Source organism: Lynx rufus, unplaced genomic scaffold (assembly GCF_022079265.1).
Source record: "Lynx rufus isolate CCGP_SWC_20201006 ecotype Redwood Valley unplaced genomic scaffold, mLynRuf1.p SCAF_6, whole genome shotgun sequence".
NCBI classification, from domain to species: domain Eukaryota; kingdom Metazoa; phylum Chordata; class Mammalia; order Carnivora; family Felidae; genus Lynx; species Lynx rufus.
In genome coordinates, this window is record NW_025814878.1 from 144,188,252 (window position 1) to 144,211,167 (window position 22,916).

General features: G+C 38.6%; 1 protein-coding gene across 1 annotated transcript; it reads right to left on the minus strand.

Annotated features, from left to right (window-relative positions):
• Positions 1 to 19,874: 19,874 nt before the first annotated feature.
• On the minus strand, positions 19,875 to 20,813 carry LOC124528443 (putative olfactory receptor 2B8). The gene has a single exon (XM_047102067.1). The coding sequence runs from the start codon at positions 20,811 to 20,813 to the stop codon at positions 19,875 to 19,877; it is 939 nt and encodes a 312-aa protein (XP_046958023.1).
• Positions 20,814 to 22,916: the final 2,103 nt, after the last annotated feature.

Sequence of the window (22,916 nt, forward strand, 5' to 3'; positions counted from 1 at the left end):
CCCCAACATTAGACACCCAAATATATAAATCACTTAATCACAAACAAAAAGAAACTCATTGATAATAATGTCATAATACTAGGGGCTTCAGTACCCCAATTACAGCAAAGGACAGATCATCTAAACATAACATCAACAAGGAAACAATGGCTTTGAGTGACACACTGGACCAGATGGAGTTAATAGATATGTTCAGAACATTTCATCCTACAGCAGCAGAATATGCATTCTTCTCCAGTGCACATGAATCATTCTCTGGAATTGATCAGATGCTGGGTCACATCAGCCCTCAACAAATACAAAAATATCAAGATCATACCATACATATTTTTGAAGTACAATGCTATGAAACTTGAAACCAACCAGAAGGAAAAATTTGCAAAGACCAAGCATACTTGGGGATTAAAGAACATCCTACTAAAGAATGAAAGGGGTAACCAAGAATTTAAGGAGGAAATTAAAAAGTATATGGTACACAATGAAGGTGAAAACATGACTGTCCAATCCTCTGGGATGCAGCAAGGGTGGTCATAAGAGGGAATATATAGCAATCTAGGCCTTCCTAAAGAAGGAAGAAAGACCTCAAATACACAACCTAATCTTACACCTAAGCGAGTTGGAAGAAGAACAGAAAATAAAGCCTCAAACCACCAGAAGACAGGAAATAATAAAGATGAAAGCAGAAATCAATGATATCAAAAGAAGAAAACCAGTAGAACAGATCAATGAGATGAGGACCTCGTTATGTGAAAGAATTAATGAAATCAATAAGCCCCTAGACAGACTGAGGGAAAAAAAAAAAGGAAAGGACTCAACTAAATCATGAATGAAAGAGGAGAGGTCACAACCAACACAGCATAAACACAAACAATAATAAGAGAATATGATGAGCAATTATACCCCAATAAAATGGGCAATCTGGAAGAAATGGACAAATTCCTAGGAACCTTATCAACTACCAAAACTGAACCAGGAGGAAATAGAAAATGTGAACACACCCATAATCTGTAAAACAATTGAATCAGTAATCAAAAATCTTCCCAAACAAGTCTAGGGTGGGATGGCTTTCCTAGGGAATTCTAGCAAACATTTAAGGAAGAGTTAACACCTACTTTTTTGAAGCTGCCCCAAAAAATAGAAATGGAAGGAAAACTTCCAAATTCATTATATGAGGTAAGCAGTACCTTGATTCCAAAACCAGATAAAGGCCCCACTAAAAAGGAGAATTACAGACGAATTTCCCTAATGAACATGGATGCAAAAATTCTCAAAAATACCAGCAAACTGGATCCAACAATACATTAAAAGAATTCTGCACCACTATCACGTGGGATTTATACCTGGGATGCAGGGCTGGTTCACTGCCCACAAATAAATCAATGTGATACATCACATTAATACAAGAAGGATAAGAACCCTATGATCCTCACAATACATGCAGAAAAAGAAAGTAAGGATAGAAGGAATAGACCTCAAGATCATAGAAGCCATATGCAAAAACCCACAGTTAATATGATCCCCAATGGGGAGAAACTGAGGGCTTTTCCCCTAAGGTCAGGAACACGGTGGGGATGTCCACTCTCTCCACTCTTATTCAGCATAGTGTTGGAAGTCCTAGCCTCAGCAATCAGACAACAAAAAGAAATAAAGGGCATTCAAATAGGCAAGGAGGAAGTCAAGAGTTTACTCATCGCAGATAACATGATAGTCTACATGGAAAAACCAACAGATTCCACCAAAAACATGCTACAACTGATACATGAGTTCAGCAAAGTCACAGGATATAAAATCAATGTATGGAAATCAGTCGCATTTCTATACACCAATAATGAAGGAGCAGAAAGAGAAATAAAGAAGTAAATGTTATTTACAATTGCCCCAAACCCCTTAAAATACCTAGGAATAAACCTAGCCAAAGAGGTGAAAGATCTCTATGCTGAAAACTGTAGAAAGCTTATGCACAAAATTGAAGAAGACACAAAGAAATGGAAAAACATTCTAGGTTCCTGGGTAGGAAGAACAAATATCACTAAAATGTCGATACTATCCAAAGAAACCTACACATTTAATGCAATCCCTCTCAAATAACACCAGTATTCCTGACAGAACTAGAACAAACAATTCTAAAATTTGTATAGAACCACAAACACCCTGAATTGCCAAAGTCATGTTGAAAAAAAAAAAACCCAAAAGTGGAAGCATCACAATTCTGGACCTTGAGCTGTATTACCAAACTGTATTCAACAAGACAGTATGGCACTGGCATGAATACAAACACATATATCCACGGAACAGAATAGAGAACCCAGAAAGGGACCCACAAACCATTAGGTATGGCCTCCTAATCTTTGACAAAGTGGGAAAGAAGATGCAATGGAATAAAGACAGTCTCTTCAGCAAATGGTGTTGGGAAAACTAGACATGCAGAAAAATGAAACTGGACCACTTTCTTACACCATACACAAAAATGAACTCTAAATGGATGAAAGACCTACGCTTAAGACAGGAAGCCATCAAAATCCTCGAGGAGAAAGCAGGCAAAACCTGTCTGATCTTGGCCACAGCAACTTCTTTCTGGACATGTCTCCAGAGGCAAGGGAAACCAAAGCAAAAATGAACTATTGGGACCTCATCAAGACAAAAAGGTCCTGCACAGCAAAGGAAACAATCAGCAAAACTAAAAGACAACAGGTGGAATGGGAGAAGATATTTGCAAATGACAGATCAGATAAAGAGTTAGTATCCAAAATCTATAAAGAACGTAGGAAACTCAACACTCCAAAATCAAATGATCCAGTGAAGAAACGGGCAGAAGACAGGAATAGACGCTTTTCCAAGGAAGACATCCATATGGCTCAGAGACACATGAAAAGATGCTCAACATCACACATCATCAGGGAAGTACAAATCCAATCCACAATGAGATACATCTCACGACCGTGAGAATGGCTAAAATTAACAACTCAGGCAACAACAGATGTTGGCGACGATGTGGAGGAAGAGGAACTCTTTTGCATCGCTGGAGGAAATGCAAACTGTTTGCAGCCACTCTGGAAAACAATTGGAGATTCCTTGAAAAATTAAAAATAGAATTACCTTATGAGGGCATTTATCCAAATGCTCTCCAAAAGTGCTGATTCCAAAGGGCACATGCACCCCAATGTGTATAGCAGCACTATCGACAATAGCCAGAGTGTAGAGAGAGCCCAAATGTCCACCAACTGATGAATGGATAAAGGAGATGTGGGATATATATATACAATGGAATATTACTCAGAGATCAACAAGAATGAAATCTTGCCATATGCAAGAACACGGATAGAAATAGAGGGCATTATGCTAAGCACAATAAGTTGGTCAAAAAAAAATACTATGATTTCACTCATATGTGGAATTTAAGGAACAAAACGGATGAACATAGGGGAAGGGAAGGAAAACTAAGATAAAAACAGAGAGGGAGGCAAACCATAAGTGACTTAAAATACAGAGAGCAAACTGAGGGTTGCCGGAATGGGAGGTGGGCAGGGGATGGCTAGATGGCTGATGGGCATAAAGGAGGGGACATGGGATGAGCACTGGGTTATAAGTTATAAGTAGGTGATGAATCATGAAATTCTATTCCTGAAATCAAACTAGAAGACGTACAATTTAGAGGAAATGGGGATGAGGGAAAAGAGGTAGAGCCATCAGAAAGAGGAGCAGAGAGGGAGAGACGTTCTTAGAAATACATACCTCATGATTCCACACCACTGGATTTGCACACATCTTACGTGTTTTAAAATATAGTACAACAGAATCTCCAAAATGCATTCAGATATAAGGATTTATGACCTAGAATACACTTCTTCGAAGAATTCAGTTACATTCAAAATCTCACTACTAGTTCTGCAAATAAACATTTCGGCAACATTGCCTCTGTAACTAAAGGATTGTATTTGTGAAAGCTACACCAGATTTTTCTTCTTCTTCCTTGTTGTTGCTGTTGCTGTTATGGTAGTAAAACAAGTAAAAATCTATCAGAGAGACCCTGAAAACACCACCGTTGAGTGACAGTGCTTCCCTTTTGACCCACAGATGCTTAAAAATACCAGTTTAATGAGGACATTATTTTTTGTTTTATATGGATCCATTTATTTTTTAATTTTTTATATTGATCCATTTTATTTATTTTATTTTTTTAATTTATTGTCAAATTGGTTTCCATACAACACCCAGTGCTCATCCCAAAAGGTGCCTTCCTCAATACCCATCACCCACCCTCCCCTCCCGCCCACCCCCCATCAGCTCTCAGTTTGTTCTCAGTTTTTAAGAGTCTCTTATGCTTTGGCTCTCTCCCACTCTAACCTCTTTTTTTGTTGTTGTTGTTTTTTCCTTCCCCTCCCCCATGGGTTTCTGTTAAATTTCTCAGGATCCACTTAAGAGTGAAAACATATGGTATCTGTCTTTCTCTGTATGGCTTATTTCACTTAGCATAACACTCTCCAGTTCCATCCATGTTGTTACAAAGGGCCATATTTCATTATTTCTCATTGCCACATAGTACTCCATTGTGTATATAAACCACAATTTCTTTATCCATTTAATGGGGACATTTTTAATGCCCCTAAGACTTTTGAAGTCTAGCACAAAATCATTCCTAATACAGTGAATTAAAATGGTATTTGATACAGTCTCAATGTGCAACAACCTCTCACATTGGATGCCTGTTCTCTCACTTATTACTGTCAAATAGTATTCTGTGAGATGTCACTTCAATTATGTTCTTTTTTTGATGGTAATTAGTATAGAGAATGTCATTTTTTTGTTTTGTATATTCTGTTTATTTTTATTTTACCTAATAACATTTTCTCTCTATATACAACTTGAATATCCCCTAACTCACACCTGGTCAGAAAAGGGAATAGAAACAAACCATGTTTCCATCTCATAAACACACCATAAGAATAAAATAATGAGGGGCTTCTGGGTGGCTCAGTCAGTTAGGCGTCCAACTCTTGATTTGGGCTCAGGTCATGATCTCACAGTTTGTGAGTTTGAGCCCCACATTGGGTTCTGCACACAGTGTGGAGCCTGCTTGGGATTCTGTCTTCCTCTCTCTCTGCCCTTCCCCCAGCCACACACTCTCTCTCAAAAATAAATACATAAACATTACAAAAAGATATATACCTAAAAAGCTTCTGCACAGCAAAGGAAACAACCAACAAAACTAAAAGGCAACCAACGGAATGGGAAAAGATATTTGCAAATGACATATCGGACAAAGGGCTAGTATCCAAAATCTATAAAGAGCTCACCAAACTCCACACCCGAAAAACAAATAACCCAGTGAAGAAAGGGGCAGAAAACATGAATAGACACTTCTCTAAAGAAGACATCTGGATGGCCAACAGGCACATGAAAAGATGCTCAAGGGGCGCCTGGGTGGCGCAGTCGGTTAAGCGTCCGACTTCAGCCAGGTCACAATCTTGCGGCCCGTGAGTTCGAGCCCCACGTCAGGCTCTGGGCTGATGGCTCAGAGCCTGGAGCCTGTTTCCGATTCTGTGTCTCCCTCTCTCTCTGCCCCTCCCTCGTTCATGCTCTGTCTCTCTCTGTCCCAAAAATAAATAAACGTTGAAAAAAAAATTAAAAAAAAAAAAAAGAAAAGATGCTCAATGTCACTCCTCATCATGGAAATACAAATCAAAACCACACTCATATCACCTCACACCAGTCAGAGCGGCTAAAATGAACAAATCAAGAGACTATAGATGCTGGAGAGTATGTGGAGAAATGGGAACCCTCTTGCACTGTTGGTGGGAATGCAAACTGGTGAAGCCACTCTGGAAAACAGTGTGGAGGTTCCTCACAAAACTAAAAATAGACCTACCCTATGACCCAGCAGTAGCACTGCTAGGAATTTGCCCAAGGGATACAGGAGTACTGATGCATAGGGGCACTTGTACCCCAATGTTTATGGCAGCACTCTCAACAATAGCCAAATTATGGAAAGAGCCTAAATGTTCATCAGCTGATGAATGGATAAAGAAATCGTGGTTTACATACACAATGGAATACTATGTGGCAATGAGAAAGAATGAAATATGGCCTTTTGTAGCAACATGGATGGAAGCAGAGAGTGTTATACTAAGTGAAATAAGTCATACAAAGAAGGACAGATACCATATGTTTTCACTCTTATGTGGATCCTGAGAAACTTAACAGAAGTCTATGGGGGAGGGGAAGAAAAAAAAAGAAGTTAGAGAGGGAGAGAGCCAAAGCATAAGAGACTCTTAAAACTGAGAATCAACTGAGGGCTGATGGGGGGTGGGAGGGAGGAGAGGGTGGGTAACGGGTATTGAGGAGGGCACCTTTTGGGACGACCACTGGGTGTTGTATGGAAACCAATTTGACAATAAATTTCATTAAAAACTAAATAAATAAAAAATAAAAACATATGAGAGCATATTTACCAAGTAACTCATGCTGGCTGTAATATATTATTGCTAAAGTGAAAAAAAAGAATGCATTCACTTGCTTAATATTAAATGTAAATATGTAAATACATTCTTCATTTAATTTCATTCATAACCAATGTTATGGAATCACAGAGCTAATAATTAGGCACATTCTAATCTTTAGTGTGAATATAAATGAGGGCCACCAAATTCTACCAAACTTCAAATGTGGCTGGGGGAGAAAAACCTCAAATCCTTTGAAACACTGTACAGTTTATAGCCATTGGTTTTAATGGTGTCCTCAAATAATTTAAAATATTATCTTGTTGTTAATAAAATGTACATGGTTTATTTAAATTAAACTAGTCTTTGTATTTAAGTTCAAATTGATTATGAGTTCATCAGGAGACTTACAAATAATCAATAAGAAAAATGGAGGGAAGTTGATGGGTACTTTGTTGCTGTTTCTCAAAGATCCGTAACTTCCAGTTTCCTTTAGCATATTCTGCCTAAGGGGATAAACTATCTCCTTCTAAAAAGATTCTTAGACTTGGATTTTCTCAGTTATTCACATTCCAGGAGGATCCCATCCTGATAGTTATGTGGAGAACTGACACTCTGGGCATCCTGAGGAGGGAAAGAATTACAACCCTGCTATTATGCTTTTCTTCTCAGGCCTCACTCAAGAGGAAGAAAAGTCCCAAATACACAATCTAACCTTGTACCTAAAGAAGCTAGAAAAAGAACAGCATAAAACCTAAGGCCAGGAGCCAAATGGTAGAACAGCATGGAAGGTTTTTTTGGCATCTCGTGTCTCTGAAATGCAGCCAGATCAACATTAAATCAACTACACACCTGAAAAACTGATTTGAGGATTAACACAACAATCTGCACCACCTGAACCACAGAACTTGGCAGGTACACAACGCAGAGAGGTGAACTGAGGAAGAGAGAAGCTGCAAAGGGCAGGGAGCCATTTTTGTGTGTGGAGAGAGGACGGAGTTGAGGGCAGAGTACAGGAAAAACACCCCCCAAAGCAGCTGGAGAGAAAGTGGAAACAGCTGAGCAACTGAACTAAAAAGGGAGAAAGGAGAAAGGAGACAGTTTAAATTCCATTAAGACTCTATAAACACGGTGGGGCACAGAGTCTGCAACGCCACAGCTCGATACCTGGAGGTGCTCTGGTGGGAAGGGCGAATCCCCAGGAGCAGAGTCGGGTCTGAGCCACATGGGGAGAAGCAGTCCCCCAGCTGGAAGGACATTCGGTAGAGGCTGTGCAGCCACCTGGTCCCAGTGGACCCTGGGAGAACAACCACATTTGCTGGTACTAGAACAAGGTCCTTAAGGGTGAAGCCTGGTGCCAGATGTGTGTTGTGATTTTTCATAATCCCTGAAACGCTGCTGCTACACAATCACGGGAACATTTTCTGGGGTGGGCTGGCACCCAGAGGCAGTCTCTGGGCATTGGCAGCAGCGCGGTCTCACCAACATTCTTGGGGGTGGGCCAGCACCCGACCATTGCTCAGCAAGCCCCTCCCAGAGAGGATCTGAGCAGGTCAAGATAAAACTCAAGAGGGAGGTGTCACCTGGCAGCCTGACAGCTTGTTCACGGACAGTGTAGAAGCCGGGAGTGGATGGAAGCCGGAGACAAATGACGGGTGTGTGATTGCTGGTCCAGGAGAACAGAGTTCCGATACCAGAGGCTGGGTAGCTGGGTGATGCCATTTTCACCCCTCCCATGCATACGCGTACGTACCTGCAGGTGCCAGAAGAGTCCACCCCAGTCAGCTAAGTAGCACCATCTAGTGGAGAACAGAGCCATTACAATAAACCCCATCCAATTTGAGCAACCTCCCTCTTCAGGAACACAAATATCTCTGCCAGCTTAGTTTAGGGACTATAAATTACTTCATAGTCTGACTTCTAAGGGAAAACGATATAATTTCAATCGTATTTCAGTCTATTGGCTGGCCCGTCTATTCAATTTTATTCCTTTTTTTTCTCTTTTTGATTTCTTTTTCTTGAACACAGAAACAGAAAATTTTATTTTTATTTTGAAGTTTTATTAAAAATATTTTACTTAGCTTTTTCTACTATATTTTGTACATTTTTGTAAATTTTTCAAATTCTATTTTACTTCCATCATTTCATTTTATTCTATTTCATTGTATTCATTTTTTCAAATTTTCAAATGTTTTCCTTTTTCTTCCTTCCCCTTTTTCTCCAATCTATCAAGCTCCTTTCAACAACCAGACCAAAACACACATAGGATCTAGCATCATTTATTGGATTTTTGTGTCTGTGTGTGTTGTTTTTAATTTTTAATTTTAATTTTAATTTTTCTTTACCTTACTATTTCCTTTTCTCCCTTCAAAATGACGGGGGGGGATGAATTCACCCCAAGTGAAAGAGCAGGAAGAAACGACAGCCAGGAACTTAATCAACACAGGTACAAGCAAGATGTGTGAACCACAATTTAGAATCACAATAGTAAGAATACTAGCTAGGGTTGAAAACAGATTAGAATCCCTCTCTGCATAGGTAAAAGACGTAAAAGCTAGTCAGGATGAAATAAAAAATGCTCTAACTGAGCTGCAGTCTTGAATAGATGCCAAGGCAGTAAGGATGGATTAGTCAGACCAGAGTATCACCAATATAGAGGACAAACTTATGGAGAATAATGAAGCAGAAAAAAAGAGGAAGATTATGGCAAAAGAGCACAATTTAAGAATTATAAAATCAGTGACTCATTAAAAAGGAACATCAAAATCATAGGGGTCCCAGAAAATGAAGAGAGAAAAAAAAGGGGTAGAAGGGTTATGTGATAACCCTTCCCCAAATCATAGCAGAAAACTTTCCTAACCTGAGGAAAGACACAGTCACCAAAATCCAGGAAGCACAGAGGACTCCTATTAGATGCAACAAAAACCGAGCATCAACAAGGCATATCATAGTCAAGTTCACAAAATACCCAGGCAAGGAGAGAATCATGAAAGCAGCAAGGGAAATAAAAAAAGTCCTTAACCTGCAAGGGAACACAGATCATGTTTGCAGAAGACGGATCCACAGAAACTTGACAGGCCAGAAATGAGTGGCAGGATATATTCAGTGTGCTGAATCAGAAAAATATGCAGCCAAGAATTCTTTATCCAGCAAGGCTGTCATTCAAAATAGAAGGAGAAATAAAAAGTTTCCCAGACAAACAAAAATTAAAGGAATTCATGATCACTAAACCAGCCCTGCAAGAAACTTTCAGGGGGACTCTCTGAGGGGAGAAAAGATGGAGGGGGTGGGAGGCCAAAAGCCACAAAGACTAGAAAGTACCAGAGAACACCACCATAAACTCCAACTCTACAAGCAACATAATGACAATAAATTCTTACCTTTCAGTACTCACTCTAAATGTCAATGGACTAAATGCTTCAATCAAAAGACAGAGGGAAACATTATGGATAAGAAAACAAGATCCATCTGTATGCTGTTTACAAGAGACCCACTTTAGACCTAAAGACACATTCAGATTAAAGGTAAGGGGATGGAGAACCATCTATCATGCTAATGGTCAACAAAAGAAAGCTGGAGTAACCATACTTACATCAAACAATCTATACATTAAAATAAAGACTGTAACAAAAAATGAAGTAGGACATATATCATAATTAAGGGGTCTATCCACCAAGAAGACTTAACAATTGTAAATAGTTATGCTCCAAATATGATAGCACCCAAAAATATATATCAGTTAATCACAAACATAAAGAAACTCATTGATAATAATAACATAATAGTAGGGGACTTCAACACCCCTCTTACAACAATGGACAGATCATATAAACAGAAAATCAACAAGAAAACAATAGCTTTGAATGACACATTGGAAGAGATGGACTAGAGAAATATATCCAGAACATTTCATCCTAAAGCAGTGGAATATATATTCTTCTCTAGTGCACATGGAAAGCTCTCCAGAATAGATCACATACTAAAACACAAATCAGTCATCAACTAGTACAAAAAGATCAAGATCATACCGTGTGTATTTTCAGACCACAACACTGTGAAACTTGAAATCAACCATAAGAACAAATTTGGAAAGATAACAAACACTTAGAGACTAAAGAACATCCTACTAAAGAATGAATGGGCTAACCAAGAAGTTAAAGAGGAAATTAACAAGTACACGGAAAACAATGAAAATGATAACACCACAGCTCAAAACCTCTGGAACACAGAAAGGCAGACATAAGAGGGAAGTATATAGGAAACAAGGCCTTCCTAAAGAAGGAAGACAGGTCTCAGATACACAACCTAATCTTACACATTAAAGAGCTGGAAAAAGAACAGAAACCCTAAACCAGCAGAAGAAGGGAAATAATAAAGATTAGAGCAGAAACAGATACTATTGAAACCAAAAGAAAAAAAACCATAGAACAGATCAATGACACCAGAAGTTGGTTCTTTGAAAGAATTAACAAAATTGATCAACCTATAGCCAGTTTGATCAAGAAGAAAAAGGAAATGACCCAAACAAAGTCAAGAATGAAAGAGGAGAGATCACAACCAACACAACAGAAATAAAAACAATAATAAGAGAATATTATGAACAATTATATGCCAATAAAATGGGCAATCTAGAAGTAGTGGACAAATTCCTACAAACATATAAACCACCAAAACTGACACAGGAAGAAACAGAAAATTTGAACAGACACATAACCAGTAAAGTAATCAAATTATTAATCAAAAACTCCCCAAAAAACAAGAGTCCAGGGCCAGATGGCTTTCCAGGAGAATTATACCAAATATTTAAGGAAGAGTTAACACCTATTCTCTTGAAACTGTACCAAAAAATAGAAATTGAAGGAAAACGTCCAAACTCTTTCTATGAAGCCAGCATTACCTTAATTCCACAACCAGACAAAGACCCCACTAAGAAGGACAAGTACAGACAAATTTCCCTGATGAACATGGACGCAAAAATCCTCAACAAGATAGGAGCCAAGTGGATCCAACAATACATTAAAAAAATTATTCACCACGACCAAGTGGGATTTATACCTGGGATGCAGGCTAGTTCAATATCCACAAAACAATCAGTGTGATTCATCACATCAATAAAAGAAAGGACAAGAACCATATGATCCTCTCAATGGATGCCAAGCGAGCATTTGACAAAATACAGCATCCTTTCTTGACAAAAACCCTCAAGAAAGTAGGGATAGAAGGAGCATACCTTGAGATCATAAAAGCCATATATGAAGGACCCAATGCTAATATCCTCAATGGGGGAAAACTGAGAGCTTTCTCCCTAAGGGCAGGAACAAGACAGAGATGTCCACTCTCACCACTGTTATTCAACAGAGTATTGGAAGTCTTAGCCTCAGCAATCAGACAACACAAAGAAATAAAAGGCATCCAAATTGGCCAGACAGAGATCAAACTTTCACTCTTTGCAGGTGACATGATACTTTATATGGAAAACCCAAAAGATTCCACCAAAAAACTGCTACAACTGACCCACGAATTCAGCAAAGTTGCAGGATATAAAATCAATGCACAGAAATCGGTTGCATTCCTATACACCATCAATGAAGCGACAGAAAGAGAAATCAAGGAATCGATCCCATATACAATTGCACCAAAAACCTAAAATACCTAGGAATAAACCTAACCAAAGAGGTGAAAAATCCATATGCTGAAAACTATGGAAAGATTATGAAAGAAATTCAAGAAGATACCAAAAAATGGAAAAATATTCCATACTCCTGGATAAGAAGAAAAAATATTGCTAAAATGTCAATACTACCCAAAGCTATCTATATATTCGATGCAATACCTATAAAAATAACAACAGCATTCTTCACAGAGCTAGAAAAAACAATTCTAAAATTTGTATGGAACCAGAAAAGACCCCGAATAGCCAAAGCAATCTTGAAAAGAAAACCAAAACTGGAGGCATCACAATCCCAGACTTCAAGCTGATTACAAAGCTTTAATTTTCAAGACAGTACGGTACTGGCACAAAAACAGACACTCAGATCAATGGATCAGAATAAAGAACCCAGAAATGGACCCAAAATGTATGGCCAACTAATGTTTGACAAAGCAGGAAAGAATATCCAATGGAATAAAGACAGTCTCTTCAGCAAGTGGTGCTGGGAAAACTGGACAGCAACATGCAGAAAAATGAACCTGGACCACTTTCTTACACCACACACAAAAATAAACTCAAAATGGAGGAAAGTCCTAAATGTAAGACAGGAAGCCATCAAAATCCTAGAGGGAAAGCAGTAAAAACCTCCTTGACCTTGGCCACAGCAAATTCTTACCCAACACATCTCTGTAGGCTGGGAAACAAAAACAAAAATGAACTACTGGGACCTCATCAAAATAAAAACCTTCTGCGCAGCGAAGGAAACAATCAGCAAAACTAAAAGGCAACCAAGGGAATGGAGGAAGAAACGACATATCAGATAAAGGGTTAGTATCCAAAGTTCTGTAAAGAACTTATCAAACTCAACACCCAAAAAACAAATAATACAGTGAAGAAATGAGCAACAGACATGAATAGACACTTCTTCAAAGAAGACATCCAGATGGTCAATTGACACATTAGAAAATATTCAACAACACTCATCATCAGGGAGATACAAATCAAAACCACAATGAGATACCACCTCACGCCTGTCAGAATGGTTAACATTAACAACTCAGGCAACGACAGATGTTAGCAAGGATGTGGAGAAAGGGGATCTCTGTTGCATTGCTGGTGGGAATGCAAACTGGTGCAGCCACTCTGGAAAACAGTATGGAGGTTCTTCAAAAAATTTAAATTGAACTACCCTATGACCCAGCAATTGCTCTATTAGGTATTTACCCAAGGCATACAGGTATGCTGTTTCAAAGGGACACATGCACCCCATTGTTCATAGCAGAGCTATCGACAATAGCCAAAGTATGGAAAGAGTCCAAATGTCCATCGATGGAAGAATGGATAAAGAAGATGTGGTGTGTGTGTATGTATGTATACACACACACACACACACACACACACACACACACATACACACACACACACAATGGAGTACTACTCAGCCATCAAAAAGAATGAAATTTTGCCATTTACGCCTATGTGGATGCAACTAGAGGGTATTATTCTAAGTGAAATTAGTCAGTCAGTGAAACACGAATATCATATAATTTCACTCATATGAGTACTTTAAGATACAAAACAGATGAACATAAGGGAAAGGAAGCAAAAATAATATAAAAACAGGGAGGGGGACAAAACATAAGAGACACTTAAATATGGAGAACAAACAGAGGGTTACTAGAGGATTTCGGGAGGGGGATGGGCTAAATGGGTAAGGGGCATTAAGGAATCGACTCGTGAAATCATTGTTGCACTATAGGATAACTAACTTGAATGTAAATTAATATATATTTAAAAGTAAAAATGTTAAAATTTAAAAAAGCCTAAGGCCAGCAGAAGGGAAATAATAAAGATTAGAGCAGAAATAAATGATATCGAAAGAAACAAACAAAACACAGTAGACCAGCTCACTGAAACTAAGAGATGGTTCTTTGGAAGAATAAACAAAATTGATAAACCTCAAGCCAGACTTATCAAAAAAGAAGACAGAGGAACCAAATGAATAAATCATGAATTAAAGAGTAGTGATCACAATCAACTTTGTTGAAATACAAACAATTATAAGAGAATACTATGAAAAACTATATGCCAGTAAACTGGCCATCTGGAAGATACTGACAAATTTCTAGAAACTCACAAACTACCAAACAGAAACGGGAACACATAGAAAATTTTAACAGACCATAACCAGCAAAGAAATGGAATTCGTAATCACAAATCTCCCAACAAACAAGAGTCCTGGGTCAGATGGCCTCCCAGGGGAATTCTACCAGACATTTAAAGAACAGTTAATACCTATTCTTCTCAAACTATTGCAAAAAACAGAAATCGAAGGAGGGCTTCCAATCTCATCCCATGAAGCCAGAATTACCTTGATTCCAAAAGCAAAGAACCCCCTGCCCCCTAAGAAGGAGAATAACAGGTCAGTATCCCTGATGACCTGGATGCAAAAATTCTCAACCAGATAGATATAGCAAACTGAATTCAACAGTAAATTAAAGGAATTATTCACCAAGATCAAGTGTGATTTATTCCTGGGCTGCAGGGCTGGTTCACTATTTGCATAGCCATCCACTATGCACATGTCAATCAACATGATATACTACAGTAATCAAAGAAAGGATAGGAACCATATGATCCCATCAACCGATGCAGAAAACACATTTGACAAAATACAGCATCCATCCTTTTTTTGATGGGGGATGAGGAAAACTATATTTATTTTATTTACTTTTACATGTAAATTTTAATTCCAGTAATTAACATACAGTGTAGTATGACTTTCAGGTATACAAGATTACTATTCAACAATTCTATACATTACTCAGTGTTCCTCATGGTAAGTGTACTCAATCCCCTTCACCTATTTCACCCTCCCCCCACCCACCTACCCCTTGGTAACTATCAGTTTATTCTTAATATTTAAGAGTCGGGTTTCTTTTGATTTGCCTCTTTTTATTTTGTTCTTTTGTTTTGTTTATTAAATTCCACATATGAGTGAAAACAAATATTATATGTTTTTCTCTGTCTTTATTTCACTTAGCTTTATACTTCCTACATGCATCCACATTTTTTTAATTTAAATTTTAGTAAGTGAACATACAGTGCAATATTGGTTTCAGTAATAGAATTTAGTGATTCATCACTTTCATACAACACCCAGTGCTCATCACAAGTGCCCTCCTTAGTACCCATCACCCATCTAGCCCATCTCCCACCCAACTCCCTCCACCAACCCTCAGTTTGTTCCCTATCATTAAGAGTGTCTTGTGATTTATTTCCCGTCTTCTCTCTCCCAACACTTCCCATATGTTCATCTGTTTTGTGTCTTAAATTCCACATATGAGTAATATCATATGGTATTTGTCTTTCTCTGATTGACTTATTTCACTTAGCAGAATACATTCTAGCTCTATCCACATCATTGCAAATGGCAAGATTTTACTCTTTTTTGATGGCTGACTAATATTCCATGGCATATATATATATATATATATATATATATATATATATGCCCACATCTTCTGTTTAATATAATCTATTGTCAAGTTGGCTAATATACTGTGTGTAGTGTGCTCTTGATATGGGGGATAGATTCCCGTGATTCATCACTTACCCACTGCTTATCCCACAAGTGCCCTCCTCAATGCCCATCACCAATTTTCCTCTCTCCCCCAACCATCCCCCCCCATTACCCTCAGTTTGTTCTCTGTATTTAAGAGTCTCTTACAGTTTGCCTCCATATCTCTCTATTTGTACCTCTATTTTCCCATTCCCTTCCCCCGTGGTCTTCTGTTAAGTTTCTCAACTTCCACATAGGAGTGAAAACATATATCTTTCTCTGACTGACTTATTTCACTTAGGATAATACACTCCAGTTCCATCCACATTGCGGCAAATGTCAGGATTTCATTCTTTCTCATTGCCAAGTAGTATTCCATTGTATATATACACCATATCTTCTTTATCCATTCCTCAGTTGATGGACATTTAGGCTCTTTCCATTGTTTACCTATTGTTGAAAGCACCAGCATCCATTCTTAATAAAAACCATCAACCACATAGGAATACATGGGACATACCTCAACATTATGAAGGCCATATATGAAAGACCCACAGCTAATATCATCCTTTATGGGGTAAAACTGAGAGCCTTTCTTCTACAGACAGGAATAAGACAAGGATACTCAGTCCCACCATTACGAGTTAACACAGGACAGGAACTTTTAGCCTCAGCAACATACAACAAAAAGAAATAAAGGGTATACAGATCAGCAAGGGAGGAGTCAAACGTTCACTATTTGCAGATGACATGATATTCTACGTAGAAACCTGAAAAACACTCCAACAAAAGCTAGTGGAACTAATCCTGAATTCAGGAAGGTCACAGCATAGAAAATCAACATACAAGAATCTGTTGCATTTCTACACACCAATAAGGAAGTAGCAGAAAAAGAAATCAAGGAATGGATCCCATTTACAATTGCACCAAAAACCATAAGATAACCTAGGAATAAACCTAACTAAAGAGGTAAAAGATCTGTACCCTGAAAACTATAGAACACTTACGAAAGAAATGAAAGAAAGACACAAAGAAAGGGAACAACGTTTCATGCTCATAGATTGGAAGAACAAATATTGTTAAATATCCACACCACCAAAAGCAACATACACATTTAATGCAACCCCTATATATATATCACCAGCATTTTTCACAGAGCTAGAACAATCCTAAAATTGCTATGGAACCATAAAGACTCAGATGTGTCAAAGCAATCCTGAGAGAGAAAAGCAAAGCTGGAGGTATCATGATTATAGACTCAAGCTATATTACAAAGTTCTAGTCGGGAGTACAGTATGGTACTGCCATAATGAACAGAAATGTAGATCAATGGAACAAAACAGAAAACCAGAAATGGACCCATAAGTGTATGGCCAACTAATATTTGACAAAGCAGGAAAGAATATCCAATGGAAAAAAGACATTCTCTTCAACAAATGGTGTTGGGAAAACTGGACAGTGACAAGCAGAAGAATGACCCTGGACCACTTTCTTACACCATGCTAAAAAATAAACTCAAAATGGATGAAACACCAAAATGTAAGACAGGGACCATCAAAATCCTAGAGGGGAACACAAACAGCAACCCCTTTGAACTCGACTGGAACAACTTCTTACTAGACATGTCTCTGGAGTCAAGGGAAACAAAAGCAAAAATGAACTATTGGGGCCTCATCAAGATAAAACGCTTCTGCACAGCAAAGGAAACAATCAACAAAATTAAAAAGCTTCTGAAAACTGGAAGGGATATTTTCACATGACATATCAGATAAAGGGATAGTATACAAAATCTCTAAAGAACTTATCAAACTCAAATAATAAACCCAAGAAACAAATAATCCAGAGAAGAAATTGGCAGAAGACCTGAATAGACACCTTTCCAAAGAAGACAATCAGATGACTAATAGATACATGAAAAGATGCTCAACATCTCATCAAGGAAATACAAATCCAAACCACAATGAGATACCACCTCACCCCTGTCAGAATGGCTAAAGTGAACAACTCAGAAAACAACAGTTGTTGACAAGAATGGGGAGAAAGGCGACCCTGTTACACTACTGGTGGGAATACAAACTGGTGCAGCCACTCAAAAACAGTATGTAGGTTCCTCAAAAAAATTAAAAATAGACCTTATGTCCCAGCCATTGCATTACTAGGTATGTATCCAAAAGATACAAAAATGCTGATTCGAGGGGGACACATGCACCCCAATGTTTATATGGCAGCATTATCAACAATAACCAAGTTATTGAAGAAGATAAAAAGAAATGGAAAAACATTCCATGCTCATGGATTGGAAGGATAAATATTGTTAAAATGTCAATACTACCTAAAGCAATCTACACATTCAGCGCAATCCCAATCACAATTGCAACAGCATTTTCCTCAAAACTAGAGCAAACAATCCTAAAATTTGTTTGGAACCACAAAAAATGTACTGTTCATGACAATAATATGTACAAAAACTCAGATCCATAACACAAAACATATTTATATGCAAACTGAGCTTTAATTAAGATCTAAAGGCTACAATGTCACATTCACTTGTTATGAGATGTTTATATTTATTATTCATCATTCAGAATTGTATGTTATTTCATAATGCGATGGCTATATGTAAAGCTTAGACATATTGAGATTTTTAATACTTAATATACATTTTATTCATTCCTTAAATTTTCTCCTGGTGAACCTAAACAAGCACCATAGAACATGGGATTTCCTGGAAAATGAAGGTCATTTTTCATATTTTTATAATATATCCCTGCGTTCAAATTGTATGGAATCTTTGGCAGATGTGACATACAAAAGCCTTAATCACTTCATGCCTGGATCAAACAATTTGTAAATTGGTATGAAGAAAGGATCTAAATATATTTTACCTTTGAAACATTTGCTGCATTACTGTAGGTTTAAAAAAAAGTAGAATATAAAAAGTACTTTTGTCATTCGATGTGTTCAAAACTCATTTTTTTAATGTTTATTCATTTTTGAGAGAGAGAGATCATATGAGCAGGGGAGGGAGACACAGAATCTGAAGCAGGCTCCAGGCTGAGCTGACAGAACAAAGCCCAAGCAGGGCTTGAACCCACAAACCATGAGATAATGACCTGAACAGAAGTCAGACACCCGACCGACTGAGCCACTCAGGTGCCCATTCAAAAGTCATTTTTAATGAATGAGGTGGCTCATCATAAATTCAAGGGAGGTGCACACCTCACATTGCACAGCATTACACACATTACACATAAGCATCACCTGCTGTATTGCTACCTGATGCTCCCAATGTCCCTGGGATGAGTGCATCATGCCATCGCCCCCTATGACATGAAGTCTATGTAAAATTACTGTCACACAGGTACGGTCACACTGGGGCCTAATATCTGAATGACTGTGTCAAGATTGGTGTTCCCAGGATTTTCTCTGACCTAAATTTCACCTATCCCGTGGTTCCCCACCAATTCTGTCAAGAAGCTGTGATACAGTCAACTTACAGCCTTCTAACAGAGCCATGATCAAATGCAAGAATAAGTGATATGCCTCCGGAAATTGCTAGAATGTGCTAAAATGTTAATATTTCTTACACTGTTTTTGTGGTTCCTATTCTTATTTTGACTACGCCTTTTATGCTATGGACCTAAATGTCTTTGCCAATTAGAATAGTACACCCAAAAGGGGAAGAAATAAGAAAAACCTGTGCAGGTTTTTAAAATATTAATATGATGGAGATGCACTGGGACACTAAATCAGCCTCTCTGGAGGTTGCAATGAATCCGTGAGCTTGGATTTTGAACATTCATTGCATAAAAGAATGAGGTAAGGGGGAAACTGGGTTAGCTCAATTTGTTCAGCATTCAACACTTGATTTTGGCTCTGATCATGATCTCACACTTCGTGAGTTTAAGCCCTGCATCAGGTTTTCTACTAACAATGCAGACCCTGACTAGGATTCTCTCTCTTTCTCTCCCTCTGTCTCTGTTCCTCCTCTACTCTCTCTTCCTCCCTCCCTCTCTCTCTTTCTCTCTCTCTATCTCTTTCTCTCTCTCAATAAATAAACTTTTTTAAAAAAAGTTTTAAAACAGAAAATGTTACTTAAAAAGAAGAATGAGGTAAGGAAATTCCCTTGAGAGTTGTCAGGGGAAATGTTGGACGACACGTAAAGGACACACAATCTTAAAGCCTCTGACATTCAAAGTGTTCCATCAAAGAGTCTTCACCCCAGTCATCTGGAGTCATAGTCCCAACAGAACACCTTCTTCATTGCACCCGTCACATCTTTGTTCCGCAGGGTATATATGAAGGGGTTGACTGTGGGGGTGACAATGGTGTAGAAGAGAGAAATGAACTTGCCCTGATCCTGGGAGTGGTTGTTGCTGGGCTGCAGGTAAGCATAGATGGCCGTGCCATAGAACAGGGAGACCACGGTGAGGTGGGACCCACATGTCCCAAACACTTTCCTCTGTCCTGCGGCTGACTTTATTCCTAACACTGCTCTGATGATCTGACCATAGGAGAATGTGATTAATGCCACAGGTATGAAAAGAAAGACCATACTGAAAAATAAGATCTCAGACTCATACACAGTGGTGTCAACACAGGCAAGCTTGAGCAATGGGGGAACCTCACAAAAGAAGTGGTCTATTTTATTCTTCCCACAAAGTGGTACAAGAAAAATGAGCACCGTCTGCAATGAGGAGTAGGCAAAACCCGTGAACCATGATGCAGAGGCCATCAGGGCACAGAGACGGGGGTGCATGATCACTGTGTAGTGCAGGGGCCTGCAGACGGCTGCGTAGCGGTCAAATGCCATCACCCCTAACAGAATGCATTCTGTGCATCCCAACCCTAAAGCAATGAACAGCTGAGCTACACAGCCAGCAAAGGAGATAGACTTGTCTGGTCCCCTGAGATGAACCAGCAGCTGAGGAACAGTGCTGGTCGTGTAACACAGGTCCAGAAAGCTTAGGTTGGACAGGAAAAAGTACATGGGAGTCTGCAGGTGTGGGTCCAGGCGGGACAACGCAATGATGCTTGTGTTTCCCAGCAGGGTGAGCAGATAGAAGATCAGAAGAACCGCAAAGAGGACTCGCTCCAGCTGAGGCCGGTCAGAGAAACCCAGCAGGATAAAGCCCGTGAAAGAACTTCCATTTTTCGGGTCCATCTTTTCTTACCACATGTTTCCTGTCAACAGCAAGTATTTAGCAATTTTTAAAAGCAATCTTCAAAGCAATAAAATGTTGGCAGGATGTGAATTTAGCATGTTATAAGACAGGGCATGGCATTGTACAAGTAACTCTTTGAATAAATCATGAACTCATGAAATTGTCATAGGTCATACCAATTAATTCTATATTGTCACAAAAGAAAATTATAATATTTAATGTAAGAAAAATCAAATAATTGACCTGTGTCTGCATCAGTCATAGGTACAAAGTGTATTTCATTCTCAGCCTAGTAGGCTGAAAGTACTATAAAATATGTGTGTGCACCCCCATATTTATAGCAGCACTATCAACAATAGCCAAAGTATGGAAAGAGCCCATATGTCCACCAATGGATGAATGGATAAAGAATTGTGTATATATATATACACAATGGAGTATTACTCAGCAATCAAAAAAAAAGAAATCATGCCATTTGCAACTATGTGGATGGAACTGGGGGGTATTATGCTAAATGAAATTAGAGAAAGACAAAAATCATATGACTTCACTCATATGAGGACTTTAAGAGACAAAACAGATGAACATAAGGGAAGGGAAGCAAAAATAATATAAAAACAGGGAGGGGGACAAAACATAAGAGACTCTTAAATACAGAGAACAAACAGGGTTGCTGGAGGGACTGTGGGAGGGGGAAGGGCTAAATGGGTAAGGGGCTTAAGAAATCTACTCCTGAAATCATTGTTGCACTATATGCTAACTAATTTGGATATAAATTCAAAAAAATAAAAAAGAGAATTTAAAATCAATAAAATAAATTAAATAAAATAAAAATATGTGTGCATTTCAGAGAAAATGGGGATAAGGGAAAAGAGGGAGGGAAATCAGAAAGAATAGGAAAGTGATGCATACAGAGTGATAGTCAGCATTTTTAAAATTTTTTCTAATGTTTATTTATCTTTGAGAGAGAGACAAAGGCAGAGTGCAAGTGGGGACATGGGGGAGAGAAGAAGACACAGAACTGAACCAGGCTCCAGGCTCCTAGCTGTCAGCACAGAGCCCAACATGGAGCTTGAACTCACAAACAGTGAGATCTTGACCACAGCCGAAGTCAGACCCTTCACCGACTGAGCCACCCAGGCACCCCAGATTCATTATTTTTCATATGTATCTCATAATTGCACACAACTGGAATACACACACCACACATGGCACAGGTCATGATACAACATGATCTCGAAAATAAATTCAGTTATACGAATCTATGCCCTGGAATATATTTCTACAAAGAATTCAGTTACATTCAACACAGTGCTACTAGTTCTGCATACAAACAAATATCAGGTTTCTGTGTGTGTGTGTGGAAGTAAAACAAATACTCAATGAGAGAAAACCTGACAACAACACCATTCAAACAGTGCTCAATGTTAACCCCCAAGATGCTTAAAATTACCATGCCAATTTAACAGGAACTCTGAAAATTCATCGGCTGTGCAGAGTCCTTTGGAATCAGAACTCTAAAATCCAGGGACCAACACTTAACTCTTCCTTCTGCAGATTTGTGTTTCACACATTACTCCATTAGAGTAATTACACCACCCTTCATAAAATTCCTCAAAGAGGTAGGATTACTCCATATCACCATTCTAGTCACAACATTTTAAAGCATTATCCAAATGGGTAACTTATGTACAAAGTGTAATGCTTTGCATCATTGCCTAGGATAAAATAATTACTTGGGTAAATATATAGAGATAAACACAGATACATTCTCAAAGCCATGACAAGTCGAAGAGTTATAATGCAAACCTTAACTTAGTACAAGGAAAGGCCCAAAGGAAAGGATATATTGGTAGTATACAAACTCTCCATCACCCATGTATATTATATGAATGATCACCATTCTGGAAGCTAGCCTGCAGAGACAGTCACTCTAGACCAAACACGATGCCAGCTCTAAGGCTCTAAGGCTCGTCTGATGGCCATTTCCATCCAGCTGCGCAGTACTGAACGAGCATAGTAACACACGAACGAGAGAGGCATCAGGACACGAGTATTTCAGTTCTTTCGTATCCAGAAGGGTAGCCATCCAGCACATTTTT